The sequence below is a fragment of the Lemur catta genome, chromosome 10 (genome assembly GCF_020740605.2).
Source record: "Lemur catta isolate mLemCat1 chromosome 10, mLemCat1.pri, whole genome shotgun sequence".
NCBI classification, from domain to species: domain Eukaryota; kingdom Metazoa; phylum Chordata; class Mammalia; order Primates; family Lemuridae; genus Lemur; species Lemur catta.
In genome coordinates, this window is record NC_059137.1 from 79,253,072 (window position 1) to 79,266,788 (window position 13,717).

Here is a 13,717-nt window from a genome sequence, read left to right on the forward strand (position 1 = left end):
TTCCATGAATAACTTCAATAAAAATTTAAAAGCAACTTAAAAAGAGGAAAAAAAGAAACAGAAACAAAATAGAACCAAAGTCCCTAAGGTAAATATCATCATGCTACCACAGATGTATGAAAAAAAGAGCTGGATAAGTTCTTAAGGTGCCAAGTAGGAAACCATCAAGGTTAGCCTATTCCGGCTGACGAACTATGATTAGGAAAACAGGGAATCTAAACATAGACATGCAAGAAGAACTTATCAGAGAATAAAAGAAAGAAATCTCGCTTGTGAAAGTATGAGAATCAAAATTCTGGCCTGGATAACTATTATAAAATTACTTTTCTCTATTCCCACAACAAAACTACAATTTGTATTCACATTACAGTTGTCCCCCCCTTATCCAAGATTTCCCTTTCCACGGTTTCAGTTACTGGAGGGTAACCACAGTCTGAAATATTAAATGAAAAAATCCAGAAATAAACATAAGTTTTAAATTGTGCACCATTCTGAGTAGTGTGATGAAATCTCGAATTGTCACATGCCCATCTTGCCCAGGACATGATTTGTCCCTTTGTCCAGCATATCCACACTGTCTACACTACCTACCCATTAGTCACTTAGTAGCCATTTCAATTATCAGATCAAAGAAACACAGAATATATATGGCTCAATACTATCCAGTTTCAGGCATCCACTGGAGGGGTCTTGGAATGTATCTCTTGTGGATAAGAGGAAGTTACTATATGTATTTCTCACATGCTCATAAGCAGAGAAGAAAATAGGTGAATTCTTCATACAATAATCGATTCCCTCCCCAAATCCCTTCTGCAGCATTTTTCTGCCTTGATTTAGCAGTATTCACCTCTAGGGTTTTATTTTCAAATGTTTCTTAGCTGGGCACAAATGTGCTAAAAGAGCAGCAAGGTAACTGCTGTAGGTTGAACAGAAGAAAATCAACTTGTACCCTTTCCTAAATTCCTCTTCCTGCCTCCTCTTCTTCTTCCTTTTTTTTTTTTTTTTTTTTTGACAAATACTTTCTCCTTTATCCCTGCCCTCCTTCTACTACCCCTGATTTCAAAGTGGCTTCTAATGTACCTCAAATCTAGGGGGAGTACCAAGACACCTGGGTAAAGGCAAGGGAGGTGGGGCGGCGGGTGGTGGGGGAGATGAGGTTGCTGCATCTTCTACTGCATCCAAGGCTCGTAAGTTCCCAAAGAGAAACCTGAACAACTAAGTAATTAGAACTGTTAAATGTATATATTAGCTGGAAAAGATTTCTTTTTTATTTCTCACCTATTGCCTCACATTAAAGTCTTTTTCTTTAAGCAACCATAAATTAAGTACATGGAATGTGGGGAACAAAAGGAGTTTGCAGCAAGCACTAAACAAATCTGAGAGATTATCTAGTACACTTTAAGATCCTGAGCAGTTTCAAAGACTTACCCAAGGACTCACCAAAAGTCAGCAACAGGGTGAAAATATGAAACTAGATCTACTAATTGACAACAATTCAGTCAACTTCACTTGCTGTGTAATTAATGCAGGCTGACTATATTATATTCTGGTAAATAAGTGAGGGAGAGAAATGTTAATAAGTCATTCTTCCTATGAATCAACTTTGCTCTTGAGACTATATTTTTAATTCAGTACTTTTTTAGTCCTCACCTCCCATTAGTTGAACACAACTGATACAAGAAAGACTGACAAGATTTTGAAATGTCATTTTAAAGAATATAAGAAAAAGAGTAAAAAATTTATGTCAATTAAAAGTGATGAAAAATGTGACAAAAAATTAAAGTTAGTCCATCACTCCTCATTTACTGAGGTTATAAGCAACTGCAGCTGAGAATGTTGACATAACTATCCAATGTCACTCAGGAAAGCAATGCTAGTTTCACTTTTTAGAAATGAAAAGCAAATTAAAAGTGATTATAGGCCTAAGGGAGGAAAAAAAGAACTTTTTATTAAAATCAGTTAGGATGCTGAATTTTCTATATTTATACCTGAAAATCATCAATAAGCTCAGGGAAAAGGTGTTCATACATTTTTAGTTCTTCTATTGTTCGTCCTGGTTCTTGCTGGGGTTTTAGTTTGTTAATATCTGTTTCAATATCATCATTCTGAAATTTAAAACATAGCATGTTAGCACTTAAAACAAAACAAAAAATTACAGAATACATTAGATTTAAAAATGTTCCCTGTTATAAATTACATGTAATTTAGAGATGGGCTCAAGGCAGAAAAACCTCTGTCAAGATCAAGACTAAAGTATGCTCTCCTCAATCTCCCTAAATTGCCATCATGTTGCTCATATTAAAGGGTAGTGAGGGGCACAGTGGCTCCCACCTGTAATTATAGTGCTCTGGGAGGCCCAGGCAGGACGTTAAGGTCAGGAGTTCAAGACCAGCCTCAGCAATAGCAAGCCCTCATCTCTACTAAAAATAGAAAAACAAAAAAATTAGCTGGGCATGGTGGCGCATGCCTGTAGTCCCAGCTACTCAGGAGACTAAGGCAAGAGATCTCTTGAGCCCAAGAATTTGAGGTTGCAGTGAGCTATGATCATACCACTGCACTCTAGCTGGGGCAACAGAGCAAGACTGTCCTAAAAAAAAAAAAAAAAAAAAGACTAGCAGATTTTAAGCAACATTATCTGCCCCTTTAACTGCAGACATCCATGGTAAAAAGATGTGGATAATTAATCTACCATTATATATATTTATTTACTCAATCATTATTTTACAACTGTAAATTTATAAAGTTGACTAATGACAGAAATTTATACTAACCTTAAAATTTTGATCTAAGTCATCTTCATTCTCGGTTTCATTTTCAGCTTCTAAATCAATATCATCGTTGTCATCACTTTCATCTACTACGTCATCCACTATGATACAAAATGTGCTATAAGTAGGTCAGAGGTAAGCATTCTATGACATGCACATACAAAGGTAGAATGTTATATATATATGTATATATAAAGTATTTCAATTACCAAAGAAAAAGTAAACAAGATTTCTTATTAAAAATGTCCTAATGCTGTCCTAGCTGTTGAAAAACCTTTGAGATAATACGTGAAAGTGCTTTAAAATTTAGAAAACACTACAAAACTGAATGAGTTTTTACTAATGTTCTCAGTTTTAAAAAATTAATACTGTCTTATGTTGCAACAGCCTTAATGAAACAATCTGTTTCCTACTTACGATAAATTTCAATGATTCACTTCATCCCTTACAAATTCTCCTCCCATTTTTCAATGACTATGTGCCACATATTGTGCTGGTGTGCTGGGAATTTTTTTTTTTTTTTTAAGATGTGTAAATACAGTCCCTGTCCTCAGGGAATTCGTGAGGTTAAAGAGCAGAAAGGAGTAAACAAGTAATTTTAATACAGAAGATAAACACTAATGAAAACATGAACTTCAAAGTACTATGGGAAAACCAGGGATACAATAACTAATTGCAAACCACTTGGGGCAAAAGGGTTGATAGCTCACCACTTCACAGAACAGGTGATATTTAAGCAACACCTTGAAGAAAGTGTAACAGATTTCTATGTAAATATAAGGATAGGTGAGTGTAACTTTTAAGCAGAGTAAATAATAATTCTAAAATAAGAAAGTTAGACAATACCTTTGAAAATAATAAGTATGACTAGGATGCATAGTATGCTTAAGAAAGTACTGAAAGGCAAATAAGATGAGAAAATAAAGAATATAATATAGCAAGCTGAATAGTTTAGACTTTTAACCTACAGAAGATAAGCACTGAGAATTTTCAAGAGAAGAATGGCTACAACTTGCATTTTCAAAAGATCACTCTGGCAGGCGTGAGAGAGGAAGAGTATGAGTGTAGGGAGACCAATTAATAGGAAAAAAAACCCTAATAACTGCCTGGACCAATACAGTAGTACAGGAGAGGAAAGAATATGCATTAAAGAAAAACTCAGGGAGTAGAATGTAAAAGGACATGGGACCATGGATCTAGGGGGAGACAAGGGAGGAAGAGTAGAAGAGTACTTTGAGGCTTCTCATGTAACACAAGTGCTTTTAAGCAAAGTAGAAAACATTTTTAAAAGATATTTTTTCAAACTCTTTTTGACTTCTATTTCCAATGTGACTTATAGAAAAGATTATTAACTGTACCCCTAGTATCTGGTTTCCTCTCCTTCATTTTAGTAATTGAACCCCTGAAATTTAGCTGTAGGGATATCAGCCTCTCCTGCAGTAGTCATAGCCATATATGTGACTAAATTTTGGCCAAAGGTATAAGAAGCAAAATGATGAATACAAATCCCAAGTCATGTTCTTTAAAAAGAAAACTGCCCTCTCCTCCATGTTCCTTCTCATTTTCCACGTGCACACAAGCAAATCACCATAGAAGATAATTAAAAACAAAATAAAGAGAACCTCTTTCCTTTGATGACCTAGAACAGAGGTCTGCTGTGCAGGACCATCTGTCTATCTTCTAGACGGATATGTGTGAGGAAAAAAACTACCTTGTGGCAGTATAGCAAAGTGGCTCTGGAGACAGAGCCTGAGACAGAATACCTGAATTCAAATCCTGGCTCCCCCACTTACTATCTATTGGACCTTGAGCAAGTTATATAACTGCTTTCTGTCTTAGTTTCCTCCTCTATATTACGGAGACAGCTATTCATAGTATTCTTGTGAGCATTAAAGGAGTAAAAATATGTAAAGTGCCAGGCAGAGAGTATGTATTATAAAAATGTTTATTACTATTGTTGTTTGAGTGACTATGCTTAGTCTACCCTAATTAATACAGGTACCAAATTGCCTCAAGTTCTTTTTGGAAATAGACAGCAAAAAATATTCATACTGCATATGGTAACGTGGGTCTACTTATGTCTACCTATGCCCTAACAGCAGTTAGTCATGGATAAACAGGGGAAGAACTGACATTTAGAAAAATAAAAGGAATAAGAAAGAACTCTTAGTAAAAAAGAAAGGGATTGAATTCAGAAAGGCCTACTGCAAACAAAAGACTGCTTGGATAGAGAAAGGGGAAAACACAGTTCACCGTCACAAAGAAAACGTTTTTAATTTCTAGTCAAATCTTTCAAATATTTTCCTTTACATGATATTTTCCTTTGGGTTTATACTCCAGATATGAAATGCCATATAGCTTAGAGTGTCTGAGACTTTGTTTTCTATTCGAAAGATCTATTCTTATACCATCATGAATAATTAATAATAGCTTAATCATACAATTAAAATGAGAGAATGTGAACCAAAATTCTTATTATTTTTCAAAATGCCCTTGGCTCATTTATAGTAAAATCAGAAATATTGGAAACAACTTATAAATATAGGAAAGTAGTTAGAAAAATCATACATCTATATAATGTAATCGTTAATGAGTCAGCACTTTCTGTAAGGATTTGGAAAGTATATTCCAAAAGGTTTTATTTTGTTGTTGCTATTGTTCCTGTAAATGTGATCTATTTTCCCTTTGTTTCCTAATTTTTTATTAATATGTATGTGTGTGTGTGTGTGTGTGTGTGTGTGTGTGTGTGTGTGTGTGTAGGAAAGCTACTGAATTTTATTTGCTGTTCTTATAAGTACTTTACTGAATTTTTTTCTCTAAGCCATGTTTTATAAACTATTTGCCTGGATTTTCTATGTAGACAGTAATATCCTCCACAGATACTGATACCTTTCTTTTTTCCCTGCCTTTCTAATTTAGCTAGAGTTTTCAAAATGATATTAAATAATAATGGTTGAGAGAGACATCCTCTAACATTTCATTAGTATTTGTGATGTTGGCTATTAAATTAAATTAGATAATACTCACTCAGCTTGTTCAAGAAATATTCCTGGTTTCCCTAAGAAATTTTATCTATAACTGGTATGGTTTTTATGAAATCTCTTCATGTCATTTACTGACATGATCACCTGGTTTTCTTCCTTTGACCTATTGCTAATAAATTTTACTAATTAAGTCTTAATATTACAGTGAATTTACTTTCTTAAAAATAATCCTTACGTGGTCAAAATGTCCTCCTACAAAAAAAATACTGCTCAATTCAATTTGCTAGTATTTTAGGATTTTTATATTTACTTTTATGAGTGACACTGATCAGCAGGTTGTTTCAGATTATCCTTACCAGGTTTTGTTTTCGGCATCATGCTAGCTTCTAAACTTTCCTTTTTTTCTATGCTCTGGAAAATAAAGCATAGGAAAATTTCTTGAAAGATGAGAGAACTAATCTATGAAACCATCAGCACTTGGTGTCTTCATTGAAGAAACTTGATTGCATATTCAATTTCAGGTTTTTTACTATTTAAGTAAATTTTAGTTATTTATATTTTCCTCGAATATTGGCCATTTCGATCATACAGTTGGCCCTTGAACAAGATGTGTTTGAACTGCACAGATCTGCCTGTATGTGGATTTTCTTCTGCCTCTGACACCCTGAGAGAGCAAAACCAATCCTTCCTCTTCCTCCTCTTCAGCCTACTCAACGTGAAGATGATGAGGATGAAGACCACTTCCACTTAACGAATAGTAAATATATTTTCTCTTCCTTATAATTTTCTTCATTACATTTTCTTTTCTCTAGCTTACTTTATTGTGAGAATACAGCATATAATGCACATAAATACAAAATATGTGTTAATTGTTTATGTTATTGGTAGGGCTTTCTCTCAACAGTAAGCTATTAGTAATTAAGTTTTGGGGGAATTAAAAGTTATATGCAAATTTTTGGCTGCATGGAGAACGGGCATCCCTAATCCCCACATTGTTCAAGGATCAACTGTATATTAAAATGTATTAGAAGGAGTTATCTTTAGCATCCACTTAGATCGATTTAACCTCCTCCATTTAATTTGCCAAGAATTTAGAAGTATATTAAAATTACTACTGCTTCTATCCATTTCTCCTTGTTATTCAAATGATTATACTTTTATCTATATTTATGCTATTATTTGGCACATATGTTATCTAGCTTGTATAAAATAATCTTTGCTGTACTATTTTAAACTTTTTTTTGTTCTTTATTTATATTTTGCACTATAGTAATACTGTCTTCCTCACCTCTTTTGGGCTGGGGATAACAGCTATATCTTTACCAATCTGTTTCCTTTCAAGCTTTCCACCGTGCCGTTTTAAGAGTCTGCAGTATGTGTCAGCTAGTTATATTTTGTTTTTTAATCCAATCTGATAGTGTTTCTTTTAATAGGAGTATTTTTATCCATTTAGATTTCTTACTGAAACTGATATGCCTGTTCTTGCTTGGTATAATATTTAGCCCTGTGCATCTTTGAAATGTCCTTGCTTTTCCACGGCAGTGATGTACCCCTTGAAAATTTTTTCCAAAGAAAAAAAAAAACACACATAATTTCACATAGAATTTCAAAGTGTTCATAGTCTCTGAAGCCCATCCATGTATTCCTATAGTTCTATGGAACCCAATCTAAGGATCTCTGTTCTAGATGTTACTTTTACATTGGAAAATATATATTTCAACTACATTTTCTATAATTTTCATTTTAGAAATGTAAAATTAGTGTAATATTAGGAAATCTATCAATATAAATTTTAGTTTATTTATGTAAAAGACCCAGTTTATAATAATTATGTATTATGTATCTTTTGCCAAGAATTCATTATGTTTCCTATTAATGGTACAGCAATTACTTAGTATTACATAGTTAACAAGTTACAATGTTTAATACAAATACTCTTCTGTATCTTCTGCAGTCTTGACATCATTAATTCATTACTTGACTGGCTGGAGTAGTATTTCACACAATTACTTCAGAAAGGGTACCTGGGTAATTTAATTCTGTACCCTGGCACACCTAAGGATATGTCACCTTCACATATGATTGCAACTCAGAAGGGTTCAGAAATCTTAAGTCAGAACTCTTTTCCTTTAAATCTCCATACATGCTGCTTTACTATCTTCTGGCATTTAACATTCAAGAGAAGCCAGCTCAATTTATTCCTTCAACAAATATTAAATACATACTTAAGTCCAATGTAATCAAACAGATGCTGAAGATAACATGAAGAAAAAAAACAACAGTCCTTTCGTAATAAACATGTATTTGATCTTTGTCCCTGGTTCCTGGCACACAGCTCCTAAATCCCTTCGAATTTCCTAGGTGATAGGAGAATCTTTTGTTCTAATGAGGTGACTCTTTGGTGAGCCCCTTGATGGCTTCAGGATGGAGACTGGTCATGATTAGAGGGTTGGAACTTTAGCCCCATTCCTCAACCTTTGAGAAGGAGAGAGGGGTTGGACATTGATTTAATAAAAAATTGTTAATTGGTCATGCCTATGTATTGGAGCCTCCATAAAAGCTTTAAATGATGGGGCTCAAAGAGCTTCTGGGTTGGTGAGCACATCAAGGTGATGGGAGGGTGGCATGCCTGGAGAGGGCATGAAAGCTCCACACCCCTTTTTTCATACTGGCCCTGTGCATCTCTTCCGTTTGGCTATCCCTGAGTTATAGCCTTTATAATAAACCAGTAAACATAAGTAAAAAGTGTCCCTAAGTTCTGTGAGCCATTTTAGCAAATTCTCAACCCTGAGGAAGGGGTTATGGGAACCCAATCCACCAACTTTACGTCCAGTCAGTCAGAAATACAGGTGGCATGCACTTGTAATTGGTGTCTGACGTGGGGACAGTTTTGTGGGACTGAAGTCTTAACCTGTGGGGTCTACACTAACTCCAGGTAGTTGGTGTCAGAACTGAACACCCAGCAGGTATCTGAAGAATTGGAAATTGGCTGATGTGAGGAAAAAAGCCACATATTTGGTGTCAGAAATGTCGTAAAACTCAGCTCAGACCTATCCTCATGGACCTAACATTCTAGCTGAGAAAGACAAAAAATAATAAAGATTGTGATATAATGAAGCCTGACATGGGAGAAGAAGGAAAACAGAATGAAGGTAATTTTCTTGGGCCTACAGAGTTGCTATTAGAAGCCTCCTCTCACATCTTAATCATGAAGGCTAGTTAGCCAATGTACATCTGCATTTCTAGTTCAGCGATTCATCAGTCGCAGAAGCAGGCAGAAAATTATCACCTCTGTTGTTTCTTCCCACATTTGGTGAATTCACTGCACTAGAGATCAGCTTTCTCTATCCATCAATCCAGACACTAAATAAAGAACACTATGGGATATATCCTACATCCTTCCTGGTGTTACTATCTGTAACATCATAGACAAGCCTTGCCAGCTTTCTACCAGTTAGAACTGCCGCTTAAACCCCGCCAATCCTATGCTGAGAAATAGGAGAGAAAGGGATTCCAACTGCTCTCTGATTGTCCCTCCAAATGAGGTGCTAGTGACACCTCAACTTGGAGTCAAAGATACTGCATTTCATAAAAGGAGAGTAGAGACTTGATGCTCTTCCTGAATCTACTCATATCTCTACCATATTGGTTGCAAGTTTTATGCTTGTTCCAGAGGAAGTCCCTCTTACCTAGTTTTCAGATTTATTACAGATTGTCCCCTATTTTTAAGGTCTGCTGATAATTCCAAATGGAATGGGAAGAAGGAATTAGACCATTATTTTTACTTAGCTATCTTACTTATAAGTTAGTCTCTGAATACTCTTATTTTGATATTTTATATCAATTAAACTTGTGTTTTGATAATTATTTTAAAATACTTAAAAATAAAATCATAATATACCCTATGATATATACCATTAATAAATCTATATCAAGCATAATGAAACTAATTATAATTACTTGAAAATTCTGTTCAAACACTTATTTCAAGTAAGTATTCTTATATATAAATAATCTTCAATTTTTTCAAAAAAGTAATCAACTGATAAGAAAACACTATAGAAATTCTATTAATTGCCTAGACTACTTTTCCTTTTCCACTTTATTAGATCATACAAAAAAAAATCTTTTTTACTACATAAAGAAGCTTAAACTCTTACTTCCTTTCCTTCATACCTATGGTATTACACAGAAAATGACAAACAGCCTACCTCTGATAATTTCATATTTTCATGCAGGTAAGTCATGTGCAAGTTTTTGTTTAGCAGAAAGCTATAACAATTTTGATAATTACATTTTTTTAACTTAAGAAAAAAATTCACTAAAAAAAGTACAAACGTAAACCCAAACATAATTACCTAAACATTTAATGTTTACATTCTTATACTTTGAAAATGTATATAAACTATCAAATAATGTTCCTTATTTCACAATTCACATTTACATATATATAACACATCCCACACTGGGAAACAATTACTAGACTCTAATTTGTTATACTTAAAGAAATACTTATTAACTAAAATAAAATATAAAAGTTTGTTGTGTTCATTAAGGCCTTCTTTCGCTGAGGAATTGAACAGAGTAAAAAGGTGACAAAGTCGCATAATTCTGAGAACTAAGGAAGCCAGCAGTGACCTGTTGTCCTACCTTCGGCGGGTAGACTGTAGAGCTGAGCCACAGGGCCAGTCACAGGGATAACCGGCAACTGGAAATGGAAAGAACTTTTAATTGTTGGGAGTGGCAGGCGATTTTTTGGAAAACACTTCCTCATTATCAGACTGGAGGTGTTGACAAGAGGGTCAAGAGTCCTGACTGCCAAACATTCCTATTTTTTAAGAAAAGGGGAAAAAAAAGATAACGTGTCTTTGGTGAATAACTGAGCCAATTTTATAATACTTCAGAAAGTAATACATCAATAATTTTCTAGAAACAAACATCACAATAACCAATATTTTAACATAAGATAATTACATAATAGCTATATTTTTCAGAAATGTCTATTTGTAAATAAGAACCTCATGTGGCAAATTGAGTAGGATTTTTCATTAAGTAGTTTAAGCAGAGATTAGTGCCATCTTTGGAGTGATTTAGGGGTCATTTAGCAAGCCTAGGGCATAAAACAAAAAAGAAATTAAATTTCCTTAAATTTTAAGGAAAAAAAGATTAAGAAAGAAGTTTTAAAAGCTGTAAGAGATAAAAAGGAAGGCCGGGCATGGTGGCTCACACCTGTAATCCTAGCACTCTGGGAGGCCGAGGCGGGAGGATCGCTCGAGGTCAGGAGTTCGAGACCAGCCTGACCAAGAGCAAGACCCCGTCTCTACTAAAAATAGAAAGAAATGATTTGGACAGCTAAAAATTTATATAGAAAAAAATTAGCCGGGCATAGTGGCACATGCCTGTAGTCCCAGCTACTCGGGAGGCTGAGGCAGAAGGATTCCTTAAGCCCAGGAGTTTGAGGTTGCTGTGAGCTAGGCTGATGCCACGGCACTCTAGCCAGGGCAAAAGAGCAAGACTTTGTCTCAAAAAAAAAAAGAAAGAAAGAAAAAGGAACATGCATCTGACCAAGCCTTTCTCAGAACTGTATCAGTTATCATGCAAACGCACTTCTCACAAATTGGCTATTCAACTTATGAAAGAATAGCATGAATATCACAATTTAAAGTTGCAACAGTTTGATCTGCTCCCCTGGTATCTAATCTTGAGAAGGGCTGCACCAAAAAAAAAAAAGAAAGAAAGAAAGAAAGAAAAGAAAAAAAGAAGGGCTGAGGGATAGGGGGTTTGAAACTGTCATATAACAGTATTATTATTAGTGACAATTGACATTTAGATGGCACTTTGATACACTGTAAAATTTTTAATACACATTTTCACATATGACCTGTCAAAAAAGAAGAGAAATTAAGGCTCAGAAATGTTAAGGGGCATAAACAAAGTCACCTAACTCTTCCTCATGTATCAAATACCCATTGCTGTCTATACTAGGAATAGTAAAAACAAGTGCATATGATTGACCTAGGAAAGAAAAAGCTACAGGTAAACAATTAAAATGTGTGTTCTGATGTCTCACTTATTATCATGTAGAAAGAGACAAGGTTTGTCATGTAGACCAAGAGGACACAACCAAAATAACTGGATGGTATTTTCGAAAAGATAGATTTCTAATAATTATAGCCTTCTAAAAACAAAAGGTTTGTATCACAACATTCCCATTCCCCATGACTGATGGTCTTCTACAGATGCTAGAAAGGATCTTGCTGAATATACTGTCAAGAATGTTTACACTTAAGATGGCTGGCAGAACTAACATTCCCAGCTCCAGGTTTCATTTTTGTTACCATCTCTATTCAAAAAAGGTTCTTAATTATTATCATGTAGAAAGAGGTAAGTTTGTCACGGAAGACCAAGAGGACACAACCAAGACAACAGAACCGCCCTACCAGCTGTAAAGGATCCACAGGTAACTTATGAGAGGGGCACGCAAAACTGAGTACAGCCAACTATACATCCTAGAAACCTAGCTGTATGGAATCCCTTCCTGCTCAGTGGATGGATTTATACATCTTCCCTTTACCTTTGGAAAAAAATAAAATCTCGTGTTGCAGAGATGTGCACTGACCATTTTCTCAAATTCTGTCTGAGGCCATATGTGAGAAATTATTGTGTTTTTGGTTTTAAGATTTTTCAAAAACTGTATTTATCATATGATACTTTCCTGAGTATTTGCACACTAATTCAGTTTTCTTAAGAACCGAATCAAATCATAAGTAGAATAACAACAAGAAAATAACTCACTTGCGAAGTGTTATACAGAATTTTCATCCCATTGGCATCAGTAAATGCTTTTCTTCCCAACTTGATGTTTGTAACATTTTTTAAACTCTGTAAAATTCCTTTTCGAATGAGCATGTTTCTATGCCGATTATCATGGCGGTGCCAATCTACATAAATTGTTAACAGCACTTGGACATATCCTCTGTCTACAGCTCTCCTGGCATTTGTTTCTTTAACAAAAGAAAATTGAGAAAGAATATTTTTTTAAATGATAAAAGAAAGTGGTAGAATAAATCAAACTAAAAATATAATCTTATGATGAATTCTTGTAAGACTTCCCCCCCTCCCAAAAAATGATGACCATATATCTAAACCTTTTTTTCTAACAAAATAAATATGATAAGTTCTAGATGGCAAATTACAACATTTTCCTGAAATCTGCCCATCTATTGTTTCACAATTTACAAATATCAAAATCTCTACTAAAAGTAGAACTACATCTTTTTAAATGCTTTTGTTTACTAACAAAATCTTCATGTATTTTAAAATTTATGAATATACTGACTTTAATTACACCAAATGGACTATATAAGCCTTTAACTTACTAGTTATGAATATGATTTTGTTAAAAGCCATTGTCATTTTTGTAACTTCTATTACAAACTCTGTATTTCCACTGAAATTAACTCTATTCAATGGTATCGCCTGGTGCAAACTTTATGTGTTTCCACTAAAATTAATTGCTCTAATAACCCCACAATTATATGAATATCCATGCTATAACAATGGTAAGTCAAAAATACTTATGAAACTTTTCAGTAAATGAAATGTAAAGAGCATTACATGATTAGAAAATAATGCTTTCTTGCTTTCTAGTCATTAAATTTTTATTATAATTAAAACTACATTAAAGGATTTTTGTAAATAGTCAATTTTATTGGAGAATTAACAGAAATAAATCCACAAATTTGACCTAATTTTATTCTTTTTAAAGTATTTATATTTAAGATTATTAACCAACAGGGTGCATTTTATTAAGATTGTGGCAAGGGAATCATATCATAGCAAGAGACTGAGCAAGCCACCCAGCACTCCTTTAGTGGGTCGGTTAAAAGGAGTGCAAGATAATGTGGAATACCAACCCACCTGAGGTTGTTTAGTTAAAAGGAAATACTCATCTTGTCTTTTTTT

At 34.3% G+C, this 13,717-nt stretch overlaps 1 protein-coding gene across 3 annotated transcripts in view; it reads right to left on the bottom strand.

Moving 5' to 3' along the window:
• AGTPBP1 (ATP/GTP binding carboxypeptidase 1) overlaps positions 1 to 13,717 on the bottom strand; it is a 169,247-nt gene that overhangs the window by 83,598 nt on the left and 71,932 nt on the right. For all 3 annotated transcript variants that reach the window (XM_045562705.1, XM_045562707.1, XM_045562706.1), the window contains exons 10-13: positions 12,548 to 12,756; positions 10,403 to 10,580; positions 2,772 to 2,869; positions 1,989 to 2,105 (exon numbers count right to left, since the gene is read on the bottom strand). In XM_045562705.1, coding sequence (XP_045418661.1) covers positions 1,989 to 2,105; positions 2,772 to 2,869; positions 10,403 to 10,580; positions 12,548 to 12,756 — 602 coding nt within the window. The remainder of the gene's footprint in view (positions 1 to 1,988; positions 2,106 to 2,771; positions 2,870 to 10,402; positions 10,581 to 12,547; positions 12,757 to 13,717) is intronic.